Below are 27,083 nucleotides of genomic sequence, written 5' to 3'. Positions count from 1 at the left end.
TAAAGAAACGAGGATTTAAAAATCTGTTATTCTTGGTGTTTTCCAAATTTCATTTAACATAGTTTGTTTTTTCAATACATTTTAAAGTGTAATGTGTTTACTCAAAGCACTTTAAAATGCTCTGCCTTGTTTTCAAAACATGTCTATCTAAAGCAAAACCCAGTGCTTGAAAAGGCTTATGAAATATTATAATACTATCATAAAAATCTTACAATATTTTATTCATTACCAGTTTGGTCATACCTGTAGGGAATCCTCTACATGTGTGATTAGGCAGCTGAAACGTGGGTAGCAGCTCCAGTTAGGGTTCTCTCAGCATCCAGGCTCCTTCTACCTTTAGCTCCTTTCAGAAATCACTGCTGCTCCTAGCACCTGTTGAATATACTGTGCTTATAAACCGGGGGCCTCAGAGGGAAAGATAACGATTGTTCCTGATATTTTGGAGACAGCCAAAACCAATTTCTTTTTTCCCGAAATAGGAGCTTCAAAAAGGAGCCACTCATCCAAATGTGTTTACTCTGTTTCTAACAGAGAACAAATTTTTAAGAGGGTAAGCTTGGGGGTTATTTTTATATGATGTATACATTCCCGGTGTTTACTGTTAGAATTTATAAATAATACCCTTTGCAGCATCTACCTAAGGGCAAAGGTGAACTGGCATTCCATTCTTTTAGAAATACCAGGTCCCCCCTCCCACCCAAATCCCTCTTTGCAATTCTGGTCACTCCTTTGACATTTTAATGTAACATCGACACTCTCCACAGTTAGGAAGCTGAAATCCTAGCAAAATACAAACAGAGAAGGGGGGGCGAGAGGGAAGGGGGAGGGAGAGAGAGAAACAGGAGAGAAACTGAGAAACACTTCAAGAGGTTGCACTTACACTCCAGCAGTTTTTCCAGAAACAGAGGAGGCAGTAGTTCTTATTTTTGTGGTTTCAAGTTGTAGACTGAAATTCAGCACAAAAACCTTCTTTTCTTGACTCGAGGGATGTGAAATATATTCTAGTATATGTGTTCAGTATGCTCCTTTGTTCTAGGTACGAGCTTTTCTTTTTCTAAAGTTTTTCGGTCTCCATCAAGGAAAGGAAACAATATTATTTTGAAATTGTCTTAAAGGCGCCTTTCAAAAACATCTCCCACGGGAAAATACCACGACTGCTCAACAATGAGTAGCTGAGTGAGAATCGAGTCGTTTTTCTTTTTTTTCCCATCATGGCTGTATACTTTGCAGCCCCCCCCCCCCAATTTGTGCTTTCAGAGTCATCATTAATCAAATAGCCAGAAACACCATCTTTAGCCAACCTGCTTTTCGTGGGATTAAAAATGCGCCCTGATGAAAGACAATGTTCATTTTGAAGGCATTGCTTGTTATCTGTGTGCCTTAGACTCGCGGGCTTTTGTCAGGGCTGGAGCGGGCTCGCGAGTGCCTGCAGCGCGGTGGGCGGCAGGTCGGAGGGCCCTGGTCGTTCCCACGTTTCCGGGGGGTGCCCACACTTTCTCCCGAGACTTGCAGCTCGCGGTACGCGGCGGGAGCTGGAGGACCAAACTGTGACAGAAAGAGAGAATGTACTTGAGGGACGGGGAAAAAAAAGAGAGGGCGCCCGGCTGGGTCTCCGGGTCACCGTGGCTCGGGGATTTGCACGAGTTTATCACTACCATTAACAGCCACTTGCAGAGGGTTGTTTTCCGCCCAAGGCGCGACAACCAGACAGTGGAGCCCACTCCGCGCCCCAAGCCACGCCCCCTCACCCCTCCACTACCCCCCCCGCCCCCCAAACTAATTAACTCGGGGCCGCCTTCCTGCCAGACACTCCCATTGGCTCCCATCCCATCCAATGAGAACCTGGTAACAGTTTCACCTGGCTTGGGCTTCCCAAATAAACAAACAAACCGTCCCGGGACCGTGGCAGCTCTCCTCTCTGGCGCCGACCGAGACCGTTGCGCTCCGCCCCCTCCCACCACCTCTCGCCCCCTCCCACCACCACTCGCCCCCTCCCACCACCACTCGCCCCCTCCCACCACCACTCGCCCCCTCCAGCCAATGGAGCCCTGGCGGTGGCGCCCCCGCCCGGCCCCCGTCGCGGGCCGCTCTCTCCTCCGCCCCTCTCGAACTTCTCCCGCCCCCCTTCCCCGTGCCTCCGTGGACTCCAGAGAGCCCCGCCTCCTTCCGTCGGTCCTCCAGAGGCCCACAGGCGGGGGAGAGTCTCCGAGAGGGTCGAGGCGGGGTTGGAGGTGGCCCCGCCTCTCGGGCTCACCGCCCCCTCCTTTGCACACCTCCGCTGGTGGCGGCTCGCGCCCCTCCACTGCGCTGGAAGTCGGAGCCGCAGCGGCCGCCGCGTGAGGCAGCGGTCACGTGTTGTTTTGCCCGCCGCCGCGCGCTTGGAGTGGAGTGGGCGGGGGCGGGGGCCGAGGCGGGAGGGGGCTGGGGCGGGCGGAGGGGGGTAGACAGCCTCTTCCCCCAACCCTCCCTTCTCCGAGCCCCCCCTCCCGCTCGCTCACCTTAAAACCATCGTGCATCACCATGGCGAGTTGCTCCTTCGCTCGCGACCAAGCGACAAGGAGACTGAGAGCTGCAGCGGCGGCAACGGCGGCAGCTCTAGCTGCGGTGGCGACCACCCCACTTCTTTCCTCCGGAACCCCGACCGCACTCATTGGGACCGGGTCGTCTTGTCCGGGAGCCATGTGGCTCTCCACGGCCACTGGCTCCCGGTCAGACTCCGAGTCTGATGAGGAGGACCTCCCCGTCGGGGACGAAGTCTGCAAACGCGGCTACCTGCGGAAGCAGAAGCATGGGCACAGGCGCTACTTCGTGCTCAAACTCGAGACCGCCGACGCCCCAGCTCGGCTGGAATACTACGAAAATGCCAGGAAGTTCCGGCACAGTGTCCGCGCCGCAGCGGCTGCAGCAGCAGCGGCCGCCTCCGGTGCCGCGGTCCCAGCGCTCATCCCACCGCGGCGCGTGATCACCCTGTACCAGTGCTTCTCGGTAAGCCAGCGAGCCGACGCAAAGTACCGACACCTCATCGCTCTTTTCACCCAGGACGAGTACTTCGCGATGGTGGCCGAGAACGAGTCGGAGCAAGAGAGCTGGTACTTGCTGCTCAGCCGCCTCATCCTCGAGAGCAAGCGCCGCCGCTGCGGCACGCCCGGCGCGCAGCCGGATGGAGAGCCTGCCGCGCTGGCGGCTGCAGCGGCAGCGGAGCCACCCTTCTACAAAGATGTGTGGCAGGTAATAGTCAAACCCAGGGGGCTGGGGCACAGAAAAGAGCTGAGCGGCGTGTTCCGGCTCTGTCTTACCGACGAGGAGGTTGTATTTGTGAGGCTAAATACCGAAGTGGCCAGCGTGGTTGTCCAGCTCCTGAGCATCCGTCGCTGCGGGCACTCGGAGCAGTATTTCTTCTTGGAAGTCGGCAGGTCCACCGTCATCGGTCCAGGCGAGCTCTGGATGCAGGTCGATGACTGTGTGGTGGCCCAAAACATGCACGAGCTGTTTTTGGAGAAAATGAGAGCCTTGTGTGCAGATGAATACAGAGCCCGATGCCGCAGCTACAGCATCAGCATCGGCGCCCACCTGTTAACCCTGCTGTCCGCTAGGAGGCACCTGGACATGCTGCCGCTGGAGCCCGGCGGCTGGCTCAGAAGGTCCCGCTTTGAGCAGTTTTGCCACCTCCGGGCCATCGGTGACGGGGAAGACGAGATGCTCCTCGCCAGGCGCTACATAACACCCAGTGAGCCCTTGCCCCCCTCCAGGCGAGGAAGACTGCACCTGCCCAGAGGCCGCAGGTCCAGGAGAGCGGTTTCCGTGCCAGCCAGCTTTTTTCGCCGCTTAGCACCCAGCCCCGTGCGTGTTCCGCAGCCCGCAGAAGCCCCTAGCGAGGGAGCTTGCCTGCCTTCCAAAGCGTCTGGTTCCGGCTCTGGTAACTCTGGGGAAGAAGAAAATCCTCAGGGTAAAGAGGGTCAGGAAGAAAACGGAGGCGACTATATGCCCATGAACAAGTGGGGCTCAGGAAATGGCCGAGGCTCAGGAGGTGGACAGGGATCCAGTGGCCAAGGCCCCAGTAGCCAGAGCTCAGGAGGAAACCAGTGCTCAGGCAGGGGGCATGGCTCTGGAGGTGGCCGGGGCTCAAGCGGTGGCCAAGGCTCAAGTGGCCAGGGCTCAGGGGGCCAGGGTGCAGGAGGAAACCAGTGCTCCGGAGATGGCCAGGGTACCACAGGTGGGCATGGCTCAGGCAGTGGCCAGGGAGCTGGAGGTGGGCACGGCTCAGGCCGTGGCCAGGGACCGGGAGATGGCCATGGCTCAGGCGGTGGCAAGAACTCTGGAGGGGGCAGAGGCTCAGGAAGTGGGAAAGGCTCGGATGGCACTGGTGAACGTGGGAAGTCTCTGAAGAAAAAATCCTACTTTGGCAAATTAACTCAAAGCAAGCAACAGCAAATGCCACCGCCTCCACCCCCACCCCCACCAGCTGCAGCAACTGGTGGGAAAGGGAAGTCTGGAGGAAGGTTCCGACTTTATTTTTGTGCTGACAGAGGGGCCCCAAAAGAACGCAAAGAAACCAAAGAAGTTAAAGTCACAGAGAACCCAGAAGGTGCAGCTCGAGGTCCCCACAGAGCCAGAGCTTTTGATGAAGATGAGGATGATCCATACGTGCCAATGAGGCCAGGGGTGGCTGCCCCTCTCACAAGCTCCAGTGATTATATGCCAATGGCTCCTCAAAATGTCTCTGCTTCAAAAAAGCGCCACTCTCGATCACCTTTTGAAGATTCAAGAGGGTACATGATGATGTTTCCCAGAGTGAGCCCACCACCTGTCCCAAGTCCTCCAAAAGCACCTGAACCTGATAAGGAGGATGACTCAAAGGACAATGACAGTGACAGCGACTACATGTTTATGGCTCCTGGAGCCGGTGCAATTCCAAAAAACCCGAGAAATCCTCAGGGAGGCTCTTCCTCCAAAAGTTGGAGCTCCTACTTCTCTCTGCCGAATCCTTTTCGGAGCTCCCCGTTAGGACAGAGTGACCACAGTGAGTATGTACCAATGTTACCTGGAAAATTCCTGGGGAAGGGCCTAGACAAAGAAGGCTCATCTGACAGGGGCCCCAAAGATGGAACTTCAAAGCCTTCAGTCGCGGGGTCATTCTCAAAGCCAGGAGATGGGGGGTCACCTGCAACCCCCTCAGGTGATGGGCCCCCCAAGAACAAGGCGAAGAGACCCAACCGACTTTCTTTTCTTACAAAAGGAAATAAAATCAAGCCCAAACCACAAAAGCCCACACTTGAGCAGAGAGAAGCTGACAGCGCGAGTGACTACGTCAACGTTGACTGCCCTAAAAGAGAGAGCAACAGGCTAGCTCCCTGTGTTCAAAGACTGCCAAATTTGTGGGGCACAATCGCCGACCCGAGACAGTTCGCCTTTTCGAATTACGTGAATGCTGAGTTCGGAGTGCCGTTTCCAAACCCAGCAAACGACCTCGCCGATCTTTTAAGAGCTATTCCAGGTGCCAACCCCTTCTCTCTGGACGGTGCTAGGTGGCCACTTCCGCCCCTTCCTCCCAGCGCTCCAGGTAGCAATGCTAATGAGGAAGAAGGTGACTACATTGAAGTGATTTTCAACCCAGCAATGACACCAGCCGTGCCTTTTGCTGACAGTGCCATTCGCTACGATGCCGAAACAGGTCGCATCTACGTGGTCGACCCATTTTCTGAGTGCTGTATGGACATTTCTCTCTCCCCCAGCCGCTGCTCTGAACCACCACCTGTGGCGAGGCTGCTGCTGGAAGAAGAGCGAGGGCGAAGACGCCCACCCAGCCGGCAGCAAAGTTTCTTTGCATCCGCCAGAGCCGCGGTCTCGGCTTTCGCAACCGACAGCCTCCAGAGAGACCTCTCTGCCTCCTTGGCCTCGGTCGCAGCCGCCGTGCCGACCTTAGCCGTGGGCCGGGCTATAGCCGCCGCCTCCTCTCTGGTCGCGGCCCCGGGCATCGGCGCAGCCGCCGCGGGCTTCGAGGCCGCCGCCGGAATTGACTCCGCCTCCGTCCGCTGGCTCCAACCTGTTGCGAACGCTGCTGGTGCCGAAGCGGCCAGGGGGGCCCAAGACGCTGCGGGCAGCTCGAACCCTAGAGCCCCAAACCCATCGGCCGACCTCGCCGGAGGTGAGAACGCGGCTGGCGGGGCTGCCGCTGCAGCCGCCGCTCCCCCTCCATCACCTGGCGGAGCCCGGCTGCCGAGCCCCCCAGCGCGAGACGATTCTGATGACGACGACGACGACACCTACGTGAGAATGGACTTTGCCAGACCTGACAACGAGAAATTCGACTCTCCCCAAAGAGGTTGGTGATTTTCGAATTCATTTCCCTAAAGTTAAATGGTTCTTGCTTAAGGTATCGATGCGCTCCTGTGTCTACAGTGTTAGGAAAATGTGAGCTAGTATTTCATTCACTGAGGCTTATTTAGCATGCATGATTCATGCAGCATCTTGTGGTCTTTGCACAAACTTAAGTTTTCATCTCCTGGTAAGTTTCTTTATCTGGAAAGAACCGAGTATCTTTTAAGCACTGGTTCTACTTCTTCGGAGTAGTCCAAACTTGAGGATACATAGCATGAGGATGTTTTCAGATGCCGTTCCCTAACTCTTAATGATTTATGCAAACAGGACGTCGTAAATTGAGTGCCATCAACTCATCAACAAATGAACAAAAGCTGCTTTTCTACAAATGACCGTATTTAATTGCAGGAAATGTAATGAGAGCACCCGAATATTAAGCAGTAATGATCAACTGTTAACCTTGGGGGGAGGATGACATTCTCTGAAAGTGACTTTTTAAAGAGCAGTCATTGTTATTCTGGTGAGCTGTGATTTACCAAGAAGGTTACTTCGCAAGTGTTAGCATGAATGTCTGGAGGGAACAGAAAGTAAATAATCAACAACAGGTGATTGAACCAAGAGGGTATTGGGCTCTGGAATATGTTTTTGTGTTGATTTGTTTTTATATACAGGATAAATTGCCAGAAACCTTGCGTGTTCCTTTTCTATGTCACTAATAGTGACAGGCAAGTCACCTCTGATGTGCCTCATTTTCTTCATGTAACTCCCCCCAAAGAGGGTATGGTGACAACACGATGATGGGTATGAATACTGTTTGAAAGGTATAAAAAGTATTTAAAACATCTAATTGGTGCATCTTTTGGGCAATGCAGTAAAGCAAGATAATAAGGCTGGAGGAAGACCTGACCCCAGGGGCAGCCTACCCTGGACCAGTAGAAGTTTTTGTTTTTTTTGTTTTTTTTTTTTAAGGGTTACTTTTCTAAAGGAAGAAATAAAGAATAGAATCTGTCAGGCTTGGAAATAAGACTTCAAGTAAATCTACTGTGTACATTGTGCAAGGTTGTTACCCGTGTGTCTGGAGACAATCTCAAGAAATGCTTGGGCAAGATGATGTCTCCATAGTCTCAACTGCCTTCCCTCTTTGCCAGAATGTGCTTCTTTTCCAGTGAAGAGAAGGGATGGACCCCAGCAGTTTTCATTCCAGTAGTCAGTTTAGTGAAGATTTTTGCTTTGCTTGTTTTGTGGAATGCTTTTGTGATTGGATCTCTGCCCACTGTGCTTGATCAGGCAGAACAAGTCGGGGACTGATCACAACAGTCACCTAACAAGCTCCCTATTTAGTGCAGGTGTAGCCCCCCCCCCCTTTTCCCCCTGCTTTAGAAAACTTGCCATACAAAAACTCACGTTTGCAGCACGGACACATTAAAGAGTCATCATTAAAACAACAAAAGGATGCTTTAGCTTGCCAAAGGATTCAATTCAGATCTCTAAACTGTGAGCTTACCCCCCCACACACACACAATACACACACACAGAACACACGCACATACACACACACACAGAACACACGCACATACACACACACACACACACACACACACACACACACGACCAGGACCAGAACCATGCACTTAAAACGTGTAATTCTGTTTCCAAGAATTTAATTCACAACCCAGCAGATCTGTTTTATTCTGTGAAATACACCTGACAATTTGTTTCCAGCTATTGTTTGAGCCTAACTGCTAAAGTCACTGTTTATGATGCTGATGTTAGGTGTTCCATGGCTGCCCATATTCCTGTGGACAACTTCTCATAGAGGTTCGACTATACTCGCCACTACTCTGGGTTTAAGTAAAGATTAAAATTAGTGAGCATTAAAATTAGTGAGCATTCCTACAATGAGCCCTGTCTTCCCAAATATCATCTAGATCCTAAAATAATTATCATCGTTTTAGCATAAGTTACTGATTTATGAATAACTTCAAATGACTGTATAGCTATTTTGGAGGTTGATTGTTCTCTAAACGTATTGTTCTTGGAGGAAATTCCTGACTTTATTGAGTAACTACAGCAAGGAGGCTTCTCTCACAGGGAGGTAGGTTCTTAGGTTGAAACAAGAGAGTGAATGTGGAAGCACTTTGGACCTTTAAAGCACTTGACAGATAGAAGCTATTCTTATTTTGTCATTGGATTAACCAACACTGAAGCTTTAACAATTTCACCAGATGACACGGTTTCTTCCAAAAGTGATTGGTCCCGAGAGTGATTAAGGCACATCATTTGCTGAAATATATGAAAGGGAGGATATACAGAAAGAATTCCCTGCAGGACATTAACTTTCGCTACCATTTTAATGTAAAGTGATCAGCTAGAACGTTGTGTGTGAAAGGTTAAGAGCAAGCTGGCTAATTCTGATCAGGTTTTGACTCTAACGCTAGAAAAAAATTTCACCCCTTTCTGATCTCTCTTCACCTTCCTGTCTAACAACAATAACAACAAGAAGATCATATTAGAAAATAACAAATACGCTTTGACAAAGGAACAAAGGCACAGTCTTCATTAGGAGTCATGTATCTCCCGGGGTAATTTTGTGGCAAATGCTTAGAACAGTGCCTGGCACCATGGTAAGTGTTGTACATTAATAATTACACAATCATTATTGTTACTGTTATTATTATTATTATTATTATTACGTTTAGAAACACGAAGCTAAATTGAAATTCTGTGTTCCCAAGTCCCGCTTTTCAGTTAGTCACTACTTCCATTGAGAATGGTTTACATGCTTGTTCAGAGTTGGCGTTGTGATAGTTGGGATCTGTTTATAACTTCAGTGAAATGAAGGGAAGTAAGGCAGTGAGACAGCTTTTTTCATGTAACAAAGAATTAATATATAATCTCATTTACCTATAGTGCCAATGCATGTAAGTACCTCACCGCCACTTGTTCAAGACAATTAGAAAATAGCACCCAGAAATATAGCCTGGACTTTTTATAAGTGGAATAATTTAAGAAGTGTGACATTTTCAGATTTTAAACACATGGGTTATAATCATTAGCACTGAGGGGGAGAATGCAGTTTCTTACACAGTTTAGTTTGACTCTTGACCCATGAATGCGTTTTTGCCTCTTTGACTACTGTATCTGATGTAGAATCATAGTTTGAAATGACTTGAGGTTAAAAATTCACTGATTTTTTTTCCATCCCAGATGTGGGGAGATAAGAGCAGTCTAAGAGGGATGGGAGACTTGGCCAGCCAAATTAGTAATGTTGTAATAGCCCCTGGTATTAAAAAACCAAAAAAAAAAAAAAACCTGTAGTAATTACCTTTTGAAATTTTAGACACTGTTATTAATATGAAGGCAGTATAAGCTTCTTTTCAGTGTACTACTGCCAAATCCTCTTGCTATAAATTATAGGTGCTGAGAGCAAATGTTTTGTTGTATTGGACTGATTTATTATAAATTACTCGAATAAAATCTCCTTATACCAGAGATTTCACAGTCACCGTTGATGAGTCACTTATTTGGGGCAACATGCATTCTCACACACACACACACACACACACACACACACACACACACACACACGCGGGCGCGCGCAAATTGGACAGTCATTTGAAGTAGAAGCGTTTGACGTATAACAGTTAAAGAGGATTTTATTCAATTGAAATTACATTTATTGGCAGTCATTATCCATTTGCATTCATTCGATTTTAAGAGTGATGCTTCCAGGATAAAATTTTTGGCCACTAGCAAAATGCTTTCTTTAAATAGGGACTAGGACTTTAATTGTGCACAGCAGAATATTACACATGCGTCAAAACTCGCACGGGATCTCTTGTTTTCTCTTCCTCCCCCTAACTGCCAAACACGAACCAAACTACTTCAGAGCTATTGGCAGGGGGCTGTTTTGGGAACAAATTCGGGGCTTCTTAGAGTGACCCCCAAATCTGCATGTTGGATTAGACGAGGATAGCATAGCCAGTATAGGGAGGAATAAGGAATACTGTATGTGATTTTTAAAGGGATTGTTGTTCAATTGTCAACTTGTTGATTAAGGTAATGCTTTACAGTTGCACACTGCCTCTAATTTGCAAAGCACATTTACATTCATTATTTTACTGGGGGGACAGTAGGTTCTGGAACAGGAGCCACCGGTGAGAATTTGCCCCTGGTCGAAGAGGTAAGTGGCAGAGCAGAAAATCAGACCCATACATAAGACTTCAAGCCCAGTGCCCCACCCGGCACACCACACTGCCCTTTCACTGGATGTTCATTCTGTTCTTTTCCTCTTGATGAAAGATTATGACATAGACAAGGATGGGAAAAATGGCTTGAAGTTGATAGGATCCAATTTTGCTGTAAGGGATTCATTCAGAGTGTTATAACAGTGACCCATCCACTGGAGCTTGGGTCATTTTCATTGCATTGAACTGTTTGTCATAGCTTTAGAATAAAATAATTGGACCTGTCCTGGAATTGACGGGTTTACATCTGGTCCGGGATAGGGGCAGGGGTAGTTTGCTCATCTTTACCCCTCCAAACACAAATAGTGTGTGTGTGTGTCTGTTTGGATCCCACGGAAACACTGAAAGGAATGAAAGTGGAATGAGGGGTGCATCCCGGAAACTTCCATGAATGGTCCTTTCCTTAACTGAAATTAGCTGCGTGTGGTTTCCCGAATAATCCACTGATCTCTGCCAGTTGTAGCCAAGTCTTTCAATTCCATCTTTTCCATAACGTCTAAAATCTGATATTCTGAACCGCACCATCATTGTGGGCAAAGCAGGCTAAAACGAGACAGGTGGAAGAAAAAGCGCTGTAGAAAGAGATGCTCTTCATTTGTTTAGAAAGTAAATTTGCTCTTGGCAGTCAGGCAAGTACATTTTAGAAGCCTTGAAAATCAAATCCTCTCCTTGGGACATAAAAATCCTTGGTTAAAATTAAATTCATTTTGTGTAGCACCTTTTTTTTTCATGCTTTAAGACTATGTAAAAATAGCTCAGACATTTTATTGGCAGTATTGGAAAATAGCTGTTGGAAAATGCTTAATTAAAGCCTGCAGTATGTTTTGTCTAAAAGGTGCTGCCAGGCTCTGAGATGGTGAGGATCATTTACTGGAAAACACTTCTTGGTCATGAGTGAGAAATGGGAGATGAAAAAGGCTACCTTTTATAATAATGAAATGAATACATTACAGCACACTCAGTTTCTACCACAACTATTAGACTGCTAATTTTAAAGCTATTGATAAAATTGCCAAGATAATGTGCTCGCCCTATGAAATTAAAATACATTCTCTAGCAATTCTCCACTGCTTATTGGCTGTGCAGCAACAGGTCTTATATTTCCATCTTCTTTTGGAGATCTTAGGCTGCACTTGGGAAATAAGAATTTTTAAGATTTTTTTTTTAAAATGTAGACAGTATCTCCTAGTTTAGATTTGCATTCTTTTAGAAGATACCATACAATTTCCGAATGAGGGCTTAATTCCCTCTAGAATTAATGGAACATATGTACTGAAATATTTATTTAGCGAAATGAGAAAGTTATTGCTCTTTTTCCCAAGCTTCCTGACATCCCATTTCTTATAGGCTTCTTTCTTTCTTTTTTTTTTTTTAAGGGAGAATTGCAACGATTTTTACATTTTTATTAATTAATTAATTTATTTTGCTTTTTAGGGCCGCACCCACAGCTCCCAGCAATGCCAGATCCTTAACCCACTGAGCGAGGCCAGGGATCGAACCCACAACCTCGTGGTTCCTTGTCGGATTCGTTTCCGCTGCGCCACAACGGGAACGCCTCTTGTTGGGTTCTTATTGGTTATGTGAGTCTTACACTCCTGTGCCCTTTGCTGAACTCGTGTCCCTAATTTTAGGAACACAGACCCTTTGCTGGGCTCTCTCCAGCTGTGGCTTAAAGGTGAGGGTCACTTTGGGCTTCCCACCAGGCCCCCAGAGGGAGGATTTATCATACCCTAGACATTGCTCCTTCCTCGTTCACAGGCTGCTTGCGCTTAGCTCACAGCCTTCCTGGCCGGCTTCGTGTTCTGCAGGTCCAGGCTGTGCTGCCTGCCCCACTCTCACTTGTTGGCCCCGAGGCAGCTAGGCCGGTGTTTAAAGCTATTTTCATGGTTGGATTGACCACAATAGGTTTGACGCTAGCCAGACCTTCTGGATTTACTGAATATCCAATTCCATATAAATTGTCGTCACTTTAGCTGGTTTTCACAATTTATATCGTTTGCCTCTCTGTGACTGCTAATTTTCTACTTGTAGACTGGAAACTTAGAATCGCAATGGCGACTCTCTACACTCCCCTTGAAAATGATTCACACGTGGACCCACGGTGCCCTTGAACGTCTGACCAATAAATGCAATTTTTAACTCCTGCTTTTGCATAAGTCGTGCCTCTGGTCTTGAAGGCATATAAACCTCGTCCATGTGCTTAAAGCCCCCACCCCCACCCCCACCCTTGAAGGACTTCTTGTGGCTACGCCTCTGAGCATAGGTTCTCTTGCCACCCTGCTCCCCATTATTCCAGCTGTTTGAATTTAAAGGACACTATTATTGCCCTGGCTGGAAGAGACCTTTTCCCCAAGTCTCATATTGACACTTCCAATACATCTCCCCCCAGAAATGATGTTCTAAGTGACCACTGGGTGCAGTCAGACTCACTGCTGTCTCAGTTCAGAAACTGCAGTGCTCTATTACAGGCTTGCAGAGACGAAGCAACGAACCTACAAACCTATCCACCATTTGCTTATACCATTGTTTCCATGGGATAATTTATTCTGAGTTTCAACTAGACAATGAGCCTTGGACTACATCTCTTTTGTCGATTGGAGCCCACCAGTATTAGAATTCTAGGAACCTGCATTCTTTAAGTCTGCAGTAACTAGGCAGCAGCGTGATGTGGCCCCAAGTGTGTGTTGGGAGGACCTAGAGAAGCTGACCTGGGATGCACATCATGTAGCTGATCCCCACAGAGTTTGTATCCAGATAATCAAGACTGGAATGGACATGCCTAAGTGATCCAGGGCCTGCCTGGGAAGGGCAGGTGGGAAACAGTCGAGTTGACCTTTGAGGAGATGGAGAGTTACAAGTATCACCCATTTCCCTGAACCGATCCTTTTGAGTATTCCATCACAAACCCATCGCCACCGTGAGAAGCATATTGGATCTTCTAATCTATGAAGGAGGCCATAGTCTGGTCTGATTGGTGTTGTCAAGACTAGCAGAAATTCTTGCTCGTTTTCATCCTTGAGGGACAGCACTTAAGTTTTTATCAAATTTTACTGAGTCATCCTCCCACGTATATACAGGGCACAGAAAGATGTGGTGATCTCTTTTTATGAGGGGGGGGAGGTATATATAAGCCAGAGGCAATGCTAAGCTAAATAACGTAACCGTATTATATTCCTCTCACCTTCGGGGTATATGCTTGCATTTCTCTTCATTTACCTTCGTGTGTTTGTTTTCAGTGCTTTGCTTGTCGGCCCCTGCTTGTTCATGATCCCCAGTTGATCACGGGGATGAATAGATAACGTTATTGACTAAATAAACAGAGTGAGAAATTTTCAAAAGAACTTAATTTTTTTTTTTTTAGTTCTAGGAAGATTGGCGTTAAAAAGGTAACTGAGGCCATGAGATTGGGGAAAGTGGAAAGAGAATGAGAGACTATATCTCATTGTTATATACTTTTATAGTTTGGGCTTCTGTGGGCAAGGGAACCATGGCTACGTTGGGTTTCAGACTGTAATAGAGGCATGCAGTTCCAGGGATACTAAAGTCATGTGTGCTTTATTAGTACATTAATGATTAATGCTTAGGTTTAACATCGTTTTACGAATTGAAACAGAAACATTTACTGTGTTTCTGAGAAGAAAAGGATACCCGCCAGCTCTGGGGCACAGGAATAGGAAAATGTTTTCACCCATCAGAGTCCATTGAGGTTTTCTCCCTTTTGGAGAAGACAATTGCTTGAAGAGTATTCTACCTCTCATTAAAAGGGGTAGAATTAATCGTGACTTACAAAAAGGTCTTTGATTAAATAGAAAATAAGAATACCTGATAAGGTAATTATTTATAACCTGTCGGTATCAAGGGGCAGTAATACATCAAAATGAGATCCCATTACAAAAAGCGTCGCCCTTTCCCTTTCTGGTGGTGGAATGATATCAACATGAAAAGGAAGCAGAACTAAGATATGGTTATCAGCCATTTGATTTATTTTGCAGACTGTTTCTGATGGAGTTTTAATCCCGAATTGCTTTTCCTTTGCCACCCAGCAAGCTTCTGGGTTATTTCCTATGCTGTTCTTTGGAATGTGCTCCGGGAATGTAAACTCGTTTTAATATTGGTCTAAGTAAAACAGGATTAGAAAGGTAAATCTGTGGCTCAAGTTCCCGTAATGCATTTCAAAACCAAATTAAATTATTTTTGGATTATCTTGTTTTGGAGAGCATTATTTCTTTCGATTAGCATGGCTAATCAAGAGTTGACAAATATATTTTCTAAAGTAAACTTAAAATCACACCATTATTGGCTAGCTTTTAGTATAAGCATTTCCTCGATGCTGCTGTGTAGGTGTTGTAGGAAAGCAATTAAAATATGCATCAAATATTTAGTAGAGCCCCAGTCATTGTAGAAAAAAATAAAGAAGCAAGCTCTAATAGCAGCAAATGTCCCTAATTTCAGGCTTATTGTAGTGCTGATGTGGTAGTTATATGGAGCTTAATTTGTAGGTTTTTAGGGAAAAAAATACATGTGAAATATAGTATATTATAGAGGGTAGGAAGAAATCCCCTTTAGCACACACTCAGTGTACTATATATGAATGTATAATTATATTGAAACAAAGTGGCAAACTAAATTAGGTGAGATCTCTTCTAACCTTACATTTCTGTTACAAACCTTTAGCTGACAACAGCTTCAAAATTCTATGGTGAAAAAAAAAATTCTATGGTGCTAGTCTAGCCTAATTTTGCAGCAGATAACTCATGTACTGTCATGGTTAACCTATGGCTATCCCAAACACCTTTCATCCTGTGTAAACTTGATAGATACACAGAGTCTAACATTTCCTAAGCCTACAGCTGACATGAAAACTTAGTATCTTCGCTAATCTAAGGTGTCATTTTTATTTATTTATGTATTTTTGCTTTTTAGGGCTGTACCCATGGCATACAGAAGTTCCCAGGCCAGGGATCGAATCGGAGCTACAGCTGCCAGCCTATACCACAGCCACAGCAACGCAGGATCCCAGCCATGTCTGCGACCTACACCACAGCTCACAGCAACGCCAAATCCCCAACCCACTGAGTGAGGCCAGGGATCCAGCCTGCATCCTCATGGATACTAGTCAGATTCATTTCCGATGAGCCACAACAGGAACTCCCTAAGGTGTTAATTTTTAAAGAAACCGTTGAATGCAGAGGCCCGGCCCTATGCAATGAATCATTATGAAACAGCCATACGTAGGTGGGTGGCGGATGGAAACCTTTGCTGCTTCATCCGGATGCAGGTTACACTCTTAAAGCCTCTGGTGACAGAGTTACAATATATATTGCTGGTTTAATATAAGATCTTGTACTTGAAGCCTGCTCTGGAGGATGCTTTCCATGGATTCTTTTAGACGGGCTATCATGAAATAGACTATTTGGTACTTTGACGTGACCTGATGCTAAAGTAACACTCACTTCCCATGATCAATTTGGTGACCATGTATCCCCGTCCCTTCTCCAGTCCAGCACCTTCTTCAGTGTACCAGACACCCTTCCTCTGCCTCACTTCCGATCACACACCCTCTTACATAAGCAGAAGGCCGAGAGAGTAATACCAGAACTTCTTTTTATTAGCCAAATGGGGATTTCAGTCAGATCTCCTTTGCAGGTATGATTTTGCTCTTTTAGATGAAATTGAGTGATTGAATCTGGAGACTGTCCCCAAGGCTGTGCTTACATCCTTCGACTGGTGCCACATCATTTGGCGATGGCATATCATCGAGGATGTAGGAGGAGAAAAAAAAAAATTCTCCCTGTCTGCCCAATGCCAGGCTCACTTGCCGGCCTTACTGGGAGGAAGTGGAGCAGCCCCACATTGACACAGCTGCTATCCACCAGGAAAGTCAGAGTGGCAGCCTAGGGGCAAAAAGAGTAACCGCCCTTGTGCCTTTGCAGGGCTTGGGCTGGTGCCTGTCACAGTTACGCACATCCCAGCCAAGGCAGTCTCCTCGAGAGGGCTCTCAAAAACTACTACTTCAATTTTGTTTTGTTTTGTTTTGTTTTAGAACAGAGTGGGGGTAAAAGCGCTTCATACTTTACTTCTGAAAGTAACTGTTACTCTGTCATCTTTTTTTTTTCTAGAGTGATTTCATTGCCACAAAAGCACACTTTAGAAGAAAAGTGATGCTAACGGAATTTCATCTTTGTCTACTCCAGATCTGCCTAAAAGAAAGAGAATTTACAGGCTTCTGAATAGAAAGCAACCTGAATTTCTAAAAGCCTGCAAGTGGATGCTGGCAGTTGAATGATCCTAACACAGGTCATTTGTGCTGCTGCCCTACGGATCCAGTGATTTTGAATTAAGATATTCACACTGTACTTTGTTTTTGTTTTCTGGTTTCCTTCCCTGATCTGTCTTTTTAAAAGGAAAACAAATACTGTAAAAGTGAGCATCTCAAAACTCTTTCCCTCTTTTTTTTTTTTTAAATGTTATTTACATATGTGTAAATGTGGCCAAGACCTTAAGTTTTCGTGATGTATAATACTTAGATTTAGTTTTGCAGTTGAAAACCCATGAAATAAGAGAAGCTAAAAAAAAAAAAAAACCTATGTTCCTGAGAAGGTAGGTATGATCTGGAATCTTTTTCTGAGTAGTCTATACACAAAACATTTCTTGATCAAGGAATTAAACATCAACTGAACTGATATCTTGATGGGACATTTCTAATACTTTCAAGGCGGGACCAAAGGGCAGATTTTCTCAGTTTTGCTCATCAACAAAACTGCAGCATTCTGTCCACATTCAATGTTACCTGCTATCTCGATTGACCATTTCCAACGTTTTAAAGGCAGAACAGAGGAACACATGATCTGCTTCTTCATCTACAACATGTGATGTTCTGCTTGCACATCAATTGAGCATTTCCAAAGCCATGAATTTTTGTTTCTTTAGAAACCTACACTTTCCCCTAAAAGAAGCCAAGTTCTTCAAAAAGTTACCGTCACAAAGACCCCCCCCCTCTGTCTCTCTGCCCCCCCCCTTCACTCTCCATTCTTCCTTTCTTTCTGACTCTTCCCTTGCCCTCCACTCTCCCTCCTATGCCCAGGGCTCCTATAAAGAGATCAGTTTCCCATAGTCAAGAAATTCGTGTAGACATATCAATCAATATTCTGACTAAAACTTAAGCCAAAAGGAACCTCTTATAAGGTCTTGTTTTCCTTTGGAGAATAAGACAATATAAGATGTACTAAATTAAAAAAAAAAATCAGAGCAAGCTACCCCCTCCTGTTTCAGCTTGCCTCTGATGGAAACTGAATTAAGATTTTTAGGAACCTGGACCTTTGAGAACAGGACACTAACAGGTGGTGATCACAGAGGCTAGGTACAAAGGTCTTGAAGCTTGCTTAGAGCTTTGTTACGTGGTGGCGCACAAGTCACGACTTGTGACACCGTCACTGGCAAACCTCATCCTATCACAAATGGCTGTGAGTATCTGTATAAGTGTGTGAGTGCTAACGTGTGTGCACCTGTTCGTGTGTATGCACACCTTTGTGTACCTGTGTACATGTGATTGTAGATGTACCTGTTGTGCGTAACTCTGTTTAAAAAAAAAAATTGCTTCGCATTTAATGTGCAACCTTGAGATAGTGTAATATTTACCTGAAGTCATTTGCCACTCGGTTGTGATGTCTTTGAACGTGTACTTCTATCTTCGAGCAGGCTTATAGTACATGTGTTGCTACAATCGCTTTCCTGAAGAACCGAGCTGACTTCTATCCTTTTTCCTTGCCTACCAATCAAAGGGATGGGGCGGGGGAGCTCTTTCATTTTTTTGTTCCCTCGTGAATGGTGCTGAGGAGAGGATGTGGCTGCAGGACCAATCACTATCCGTTACTGGTCACTGTTAGGGCATCGGTTCCATCAGTTCCTTCCCACTTCTCTTTTTCCAACCTAATCAAGTAACGCAGTGTGGCTTTTGTTCATTATGGTAACCGTGCAGTCTTTCAGGAACCCTTTTTTCAAGCCTTCCGTCACCATTTTACTTTCAAGTAAGTTAAGTCATAATCATTCAGAATTGAGGATAGAAAACATTATTTGGGGGGAAAAACTGCTCTATTGCTTTATTTGCATATTAGGTTCAGAGGCTGCCAACAGACAGGGTACAGCACAGAGTAACACCGGCTGAATAAATGGATGGGAAACCTCATACACAACAGTACAATTAGTAACAGGTACAAATAGTCACAGGTACAGCATAACAAATATGCAATCTTTTGACACTACTTCTTAGTTTACAGATAAAACTAATTTATTCAGTATTGTGCTGGAAGAGTCGTTTTGAATATGTGTAGCAACATATCACTTACCTTCCAGCTACCAGTTTATGCTGCTGTTGAGAAAAACCAATGATGGAACGATTTTTTGTGTGTGTGACCTCTGCATTTAATTTGGTATCAGCCATAGTCACTTGGTCAGTAAAAACTAGACAGTTCCAACAGTTCATTACATTTGCTCTTTCTGCTTCACAGATCTGCTTTGAGTTGCTCTGGCTTTGTCTTCCTTTGTAAATACTCTTATATTCTTTTTTTTTTTTCTTTGTAAACATCTCATTTGCAGTTTTGGGAGACAACTTTGCAACTCTGTATAGTGTTTATATATATATCTGACTTGCCTTTCCATAGAGCTACTCGCAATAAATGTGTTCATGAACGTTATTTGTGTGAAGAGTCATTTTTTCTCTTAATACTCTTATCTCTATTACGTCATTATAAATACATCTTTCTGCTCTGCAGGAGAATTGACTGCATTTTTTTTCCCCAGACTAAAGCGGTTGGGATAATTGAGGGTTTGGGTTAAAGCTCCCATGCCTAGAAACTTGAGGCTCTTTAATAGAGTTAATGCCTCAGCTCCTGATTCTCCAAAAATGAAGTTTAACCTGAGTTTTCAATATCACTCATGATAATGTGTGAATCCCAGGTAGAAGGGACAGTCAATGAGGTTTAAGGCAATCATTTACAGTTTTCTTTTGTCTCCTTCCCTGGCCACTTACTCTTGCACTTTAAAGGACTCCCTTTTAGTTTACTTATTTTTAACCACTGGGGAGGCAAATGTGAGTACATGGAAAATATACCAGTGAACAGATAGAAAACATTTCTGCATTGATGGAATGAATGTCAAGATACATTAGGAAATGGTCACCCTAATCAGAGACTGAAAGGTTAAAGGAACACTAGGCAAATAATTGCCTCCCTGATTCTTTCCTATGCCAGAGCCCCTTTGCCACACAGAAGGGCAGTGAAATAAGACGTTGGGATCCATGTGTGCTCAAGGATCAGTGGGCGGAAGGGGGAGGGATCTGTGGAGTCACATGTGCCACAGGGTAGGCGGCAGTTCTCACATTAGGTGCCTAATCCACAAGCTACATGGATTGTGTATGTGCAGACAATTGAGTTCATTGTCCAGCCTGACCTTACTTGATGCACCTGAGAATTTGCGTATAAAACGATATCACAGTGGGAAAAATGTAGTCAGCCTGCTTTTATCATTAGAAACTGCCCACAACGGAGAGCATCTTAAAATCTGTGTAATTAACATGTGCACATGTATACATGTCAATGTATATACACGTGTGTATATACATATACATCCACACGCATTTTAATTACACAGATTTCATAGCCATATCTATCCACCTATATGTATAGCTATATATGAGCCCTAACCCTGTCTTCAAGGGAGGCAGTCTATATTTGTCAAGGCATAGCCCAAATATATTTTATTCATCCCAAACAGCCCCTCAAAGACAGGCACATCTGTGCTTATCAGTCTACATCATCATGGTACACTCATTTGGTGATTCACATCTTAATGGGACTTGAATTCCTAGAACAGTAGGCACAGTCAGTGTGACTGCTTTGACAATCAGCAGAGCTTGCCAGCTGGGAAGATCTACATTGACGAGTGCAGGCACAGGACCTCAGCTTCTCCACTCCCCTAATCACATTCGTAACAGACACAGGCTCACCATAGAGAATGTGAATGGATACTGTTTCTTTAAAGCAAAACCTATTTGGAAGCCTTGTCCGGTAAAACAATAGTTAAGCACCTCCAGTGGCTGCTTAGCAAAATATTACTAGGTGCTACCTGACCCCAGAGGGCATCTTGGAAATGCACCGAAATGCTTTTTTTTTTTTTTTTTTTTTTTTTAATGTTTTGAAAACAAAACCACCCAAAAGGCAGAATCTGAACAATGTGAGTATGAAAATATGTGTGGGTAAACCAGATCTGGGCCCCTCATTTATAAAAATGGGCAAAAGAGGAATTATGCAAAATTAATGCACAGAATGAGGTTCAACTCAATTCTGTCTTAGAAAAACCAATACATTTTTTTCCTCCAAGACATGCATTTTAATGGATGCTGGTTTTCAGGCAGCTACCTTAAGTCCCAGTTTGCTGCTTAAGTGTACTTCGGAGATAAGAAATGCAACTGAGCTGTACAAAATGAGACAACTTCCCTCCTGTCTCTTGTGCATGATAAATGCTAAAGCAATTAGGAACCACTGTTGCATGCTACATTGGAATTTGTCAGTAACATCAGCGCTGTGCTATATAAATGGGGGAAACTTAGTTAGAATGAAGTCCTGAGAATTTAGGAGGAGACTGCGGATTTAACTTGTTAAATATTTGGGTCCACAGAGCCGAAATAGACACAATCTCATCCTTGAATTTTCTTGTTCTTTTTTTCCTTTCCTTTCTTCAAATTGAGATATAATTGACATATAACATTGTATTAGTTTCGGGTATACAATGTAATGATTCAATATTTGTATACACTGCAAAATGATCACAACAACAAGTCTAGTTACCATCTGTCACCATACAAAGTTGCAAAAAGTTGCCATGAGAACTTTTTAAGATTTACTCTCTTAGCAACTTTCAAAATGCACTGCAATATTATTATTGTTATAGTCACCATGCTATATACATTACATCCCTATGATTTATTTTTAATTTTATTGACGTATAATTGATTTACAGTGTGTTAATTTCTGCTATACATCAGTGACTCATTTATACATACATATGTATATATATTCTTTTCCATTATTTTTTATCACAGGATATTGAAGACAGTTCCCTGTGCTATACAGTAGGACCTTGTTATTTATCCATCTATATATATTAGTTTGCATATGTTAATCCCAAACTCCCAATCCATCCCTCCCGCATGCCCTCCCCCTTAGCAACCATAAGTCTGTTCTCTATGTCCGTGAGTCTGTTTGTCTCTGTTTTCTGTGGGTTTTTTTTTTTTTTTTTTTTTTTTTTTTTTGTCTTTTTAGGGCTGCACCCATGGCATATGGAAGTTCCCAGGCTAGGGGTCCAATCGGAGTTACAGCTGCCAGCCTATGCCTGAGCCACAGCAATGCCAGATCCGAGCCCAGTCTGCAACCTACACCCCAGCTCACAGCAATGCCAGATCCTTAACCCACTGAGTGAGGACAGGGATCAAACCCGCAACCTCATGGCTCCTAGTCAGATTCATTTCTGCTGCACCATGATGGGAACTCCTGTTTCTCTTTTGTAGATAAGATCATGTGTCATATTTTAGATTCCACATATTACATAACATTTGTCTTTTTCTGACTTATTTCACTTAGTATGATCATCTCTAGGTCCATCCATGTTGCTACAAATGGCATTATTTCATCTTTTTTATGGCTGAGTAGTATTTCATTACACATACACATCACATTTTTATCCATTCATCTGTCATTGGACATTTAGGTTGCAGGTTGTTTCCATGTCTTGGCTATTATGAATAGTGATGCTGGGGACATAGAAGAGCATATATCTTTTTTTAATTATGGTTTTGTCCAGATATATGCCCAGGGATGGGATCATAGGATCATACTCATGATTTATTTTATAACTGGAAATTTGTAACTCGTGACTTCCTCCACCCATTTCACCTATTCTCCAACCCCCTCCCCCTAACAACCACCTTTTACTCCTCTGTATCTATGGATTTTGTTTTGTTTGTTAATTTGTTAGGTGTTTTAGATTTCACATATAAGTGAAATCACATGATATTTGTCTCTGTGACATCTCACTTAGCATAATACCTTCAAGTTTCATTCACGATGCAAATGGCAAGATTTTATTCTTTTTATGGCTGAGTAGTATTCTATTGTATATATTTACCACAACTACCACAACTCTTTTATCTATTCACCTGTTGATGGACACTTAGTTTGTTTTCACACCTTGGCTATTGTAAATAATGCTGCAATGAACAAGGGGTGCATATATCTCTTCACATTAGTGTGGGGTTTGGTTTTTTTTTTTTTTGGATAAATACTCAGAAGTGGAATTGCTGGATCATATGGTAGTTTTAGCTTTAATTATTTTTTCCATAGTGGCTGCAGCAATTAACATTCCCACCAACAGTGAACTAAGATTCTCCTTTTCCACACCCTTGCCAGCACTTGCTATTTCTTATCTTTTTGATAATAGCCATGCTGACCTGTGTGAAGCAATATCCCATTTGGTTTTTATCTGCATTTTCCTGATGATTAGTGATGCACAGTACCTTTGCATGTACCTGTTGACTATCTGTATGTCTTTTTGGGGGAGAATGTCTATTCATATCCAATGCTCCTTTTTCAACAGATTGTTTGGGATTATTTTGCTATTGAGTTGTATGACTTCTTTATATATTTTGGATACTAACTCCAATCAGATATATGATTTAAAAATACTTTCTCCCATTAAGGAGGTTGCCTTTTTGTTTTGTGAATGATTTGACTTTTTTCTTTTAATAATGAATAAGCATTTATTTAACAAGTTAAAACAGTTTTACCACTCTTGGGATCCTCAGAAATCCAAGGCTCTGGCACCAACTCCTTAGATCAGTGTCCCCTACTCATATCTTTTGTCCATTATCTTTCTTTTTTTTGTTTCATTTTACTTTTTTTATAATGATTTTTTCCCCATTATAGCTGGTTTAGAGTGTTCTGTCAATTTTCTGCTGTACAGCGTGGTGACCCAGTCACACATACATGTATACATTCTTTTGTCTCATATGATCAGGCTCCATCACAAGTGACCAGACATAGTTCCCAGTGCTATACAGCAGGATCCCAATTGCTTATCCATTCCAAATGCAATAGTTTGCACCTATTAACCCCAATGATTTGACTTTTCAATCTCAGAATATGTATTTACAAGGTGTTCTATTTCACTGGCAGTAATCCAAATTATCATTTCAAAAACCAAAGGAGCAAGGAAATACTGAAATGGGAAGCAGATTCTGAAGTGTCTACAGAAAAATATGATGCCACACATGTAACTCCCAAGAAGGTTTTCACCATTTTTTAACTTTCTGCATCATTTTCAAGGAATTGAATGCATGTAGGCCATTTAAAATATATCCATGTTCAGAATGTTATTATTGTTTTATTTTAACATTCTCCAAAGCAGTTTACAAACCACCTTTCTGACCTTGCCTTTTCATTATTTTTTTCTCTTTATATTATGATTATAATATTAAGATTATGCTCATGCTAGGAAGACAGGTGGTATTGGTGGTGGTGCTTGGTACTTAGAATTAAAGCTAAATATACCACATCAATTACACAGCAAATATAACCCATGTAAGATCTAGAAACTGCAAAAACCCTTTCTTGCAAGACTACCATGTCTTTTTGTGGGAGCATGACAATAGGCAATAGGTCAACACTTTAATTGTCCAGGGTTCCAGTCTGGTTCCTTAACACCTTAGAAAACTATAGTTGACTCTTGGTTTGTAGAGTTGATATTTTGGAAATGGGTTTAGAACTACAAGGAATCTTAGACATTGTATAGGTGGGACCAGGTCCCACCACCTATCCAACTACTTCTCTATTCATCCACTTCTCTCCCTCAGAGAAGTTATTTTAATTTTATCTCTCCTAGCTATTAAAGTCCTGATAAGAGGTCTTGTAGGAAAACAGTAGCATGTAATGAGTGGAAATATTTCTTCTTAGGCTAGAGTTCTATGACCTATGATACATTAAAAAAATGATAATTGGCCATATAGGATTTGCAAGAAAGATTTTTGCTTCTCCTTCCTTGTTTTCATACTCCTTATTCCCACCAAGAAATGTGTGCATTACACCAACGGTGCTCACAGTATTTCATGTTGTGGATTCAGAGACTAAGACCATTTTTCTACTTTCCGCACTTATGATGAAGTAAAACCCTGTCTTACTAAAGCTAATGAGAAAAACATCTTTTTGGAAACTTCAATTGCTAAATCACAACTGAGACAAAAGACTAGGCTATCCTAATACAAATGTTCATATTAACACATGACCCTACATTTAAATCCCTATGTGCCATATAAGAAGCAAAATCCTCCTGAAAGATGTTCACCTACTCTTGTAATGAATATATACCCTGTGCTCACATCAAGTAATTGTAAGTAATTATATATAAGACTTCCACTTCTGGCCATGATAGACCAGATTTATCCTCCTACCTGAACATCCTTCCCCCCAAAAGAACCTCAAAATATGAAACAAGGGGTTCAAGACATTAGTTATTAAATAATAAGGAATAGTGATCCCTATGATATGAGAAACAAGTTTGGTAAAGCCCTACAACTGCCCTGTCTTCCTGCCTTGAGAGCAATTTCAGGCCATGGCATAGAGTCAGGAATCTAAGCCAATTCCTTGAATTAGGGAGATGGACCTCTAAGTCCAAGGAGGCCAATGTGGCTGGGAGTGATGAAACAGAGTACCACAGAGGAGGAATTTTCACAGACAGAGAACTCCAGAGATCTGTAGAGGGTCTTCCTTGAGGATTCAGCAAAATACTGATCACCCCATGGATGTGAGGAAATTATGTGAGGCCACAGAAAGAACTACATGAAAGGATTAGAGGTAATAATGCTTGGCCCTCAAACAGGCTCAGAAATGGGCCATGTTTCTACCAGACAGAATGGAAAATGTCAGGATTCAAGGGATACTGAATAGAGTATTCAGAAGGGTTTTGCCTCAGTCTTAGTGAAAATTAGTCCCAAACTAAGCATTGATCCAGACTTATCTAACAAATCTTACAAGCAAGATATGAAAGGAACAACTTTCACATAATTTAACTGTGTTCCAGAACAAAATTAATTTATACAAGATTACAAAACATCCAACACCCAACAGGATAAAATCACAATATCTGGCATCAAATAAAAAATTAGATGCAACTGACAAGGGCTTAATCTCTAGAATATATAAACAACTTATACAACCCAACAGCAAAAAAGCCAATCAATCAATGGAAAAATGGGCAAAAGACCTGAACAGACATTTCTCCAAAGAAGATATACAGATGGCCAACAAACACATGAAAAAATGCTCAACATTGCTGGTTATAAGAGAAATGCAAATCAAAACTACCATGAGATACCACCTCACACCAGTCAGAATGGCCATCATTAATAAATCCACAAATAACAAGTGCTGGAGGGGCTGTGGAGAAAAGGGAACCCTCCTGCACTGTTGGTGGGAATGTCAACTGGTACAGCCACTATGGAGAACAGTTTGGAGATACCTTAGAAATCTATACATAGGACTTCCATATGACCCCACAATCCCACTCTTGGGCATCTATCCAGACAAAACTCTACTTAAAAGAGACACGTGCACCCGCATGTTCATTGCAGCACTATTCACAATAGCCAAGACATGGAAACAACCCAAATGTCCATTGACAGATGATTGGATTCGGAAGAAGTGGTATATATACACAATGGAATACTACTCAGCCATAAAAAAGAATGACATAATGCCATTTGCAGCAACATGGATGGAGCTAGAGAATCTCATACTGAGTGAAATGAGCCAGAAAGACAAAGACAAATACCATATGATATCACTTATAACTGGAATCTAATATCCAGCACAAATGAACATCTCCTCAGAAAAGAAAATCATGGACTTGGAAAATAGACTTGTGGCTGCCTGATGGGAGGGGGAGGGAGTGGGAAGGATCGGGAGCTTGGGCTTATCAGACACAACTTAGAATAGATTTACAAGGAGATCCTGCTGAATAGCATTGAGAACTTTGTTTAGATACTCATGTTGCAACAGAAGAAAGGCTGGGGGAAAAATGTAATTGTAATGTATACATGTAAGGATAACCTGACCCCCTTGCTGTACAGTGGGAAAATAAAGAAAATAAAGAAAAAAAAATAAAATAAAAAATAAAAAATAAAAAAATTACTAAGCATGCAAAGAAACAGAAAAATATGACCCATAATAAAGAAGAAAATCAATGGAAACCTATCCAGAAGTGACGCAGGTGATAGAATTAGACAAAGTCATTAAGACAGTTATTACAACTATTAATACGTTAAGTAGAGAAGGGAAGGTATATAAGTGACAAAAATGGAACTTCTAGAGATGAAAACTACAATTTCGGAGATGAAAAAGTACAGATGGGGTTGCAAATCAAACATTGCAGAAGAAAAGATTGTTCAAATTGAAGTCATAGTGATAAAGTCAA

At 43.3% G+C, this 27,083-nt stretch overlaps 1 protein-coding gene across 1 annotated transcript; it reads left to right on the top strand.

Moving 5' to 3' along the window:
• On the top strand, positions 2,143 to 19,258 carry IRS4 (insulin receptor substrate 4). Its single transcript, XM_021080128.1, has 2 exons — positions 2,143 to 6,322; positions 16,685 to 19,258. Exons 1-2 carry the CDS (start codon positions 2,521 to 2,523, stop codon positions 16,687 to 16,689), a joined length of 3,807 nt encoding a protein of 1,268 aa, XP_020935787.1. The 5' UTR covers positions 2,143 to 2,520; the 3' UTR covers positions 16,690 to 19,258.

Source organism: Sus scrofa, chromosome X (genome assembly GCF_000003025.6).
Source record: "Sus scrofa isolate TJ Tabasco breed Duroc chromosome X, Sscrofa11.1, whole genome shotgun sequence".
Taxonomy (NCBI): Eukaryota; Metazoa; Chordata; class Mammalia; order Artiodactyla; family Suidae; genus Sus; species Sus scrofa.
This window is presented reverse-complemented; position numbering and strand designations above follow the sequence as displayed.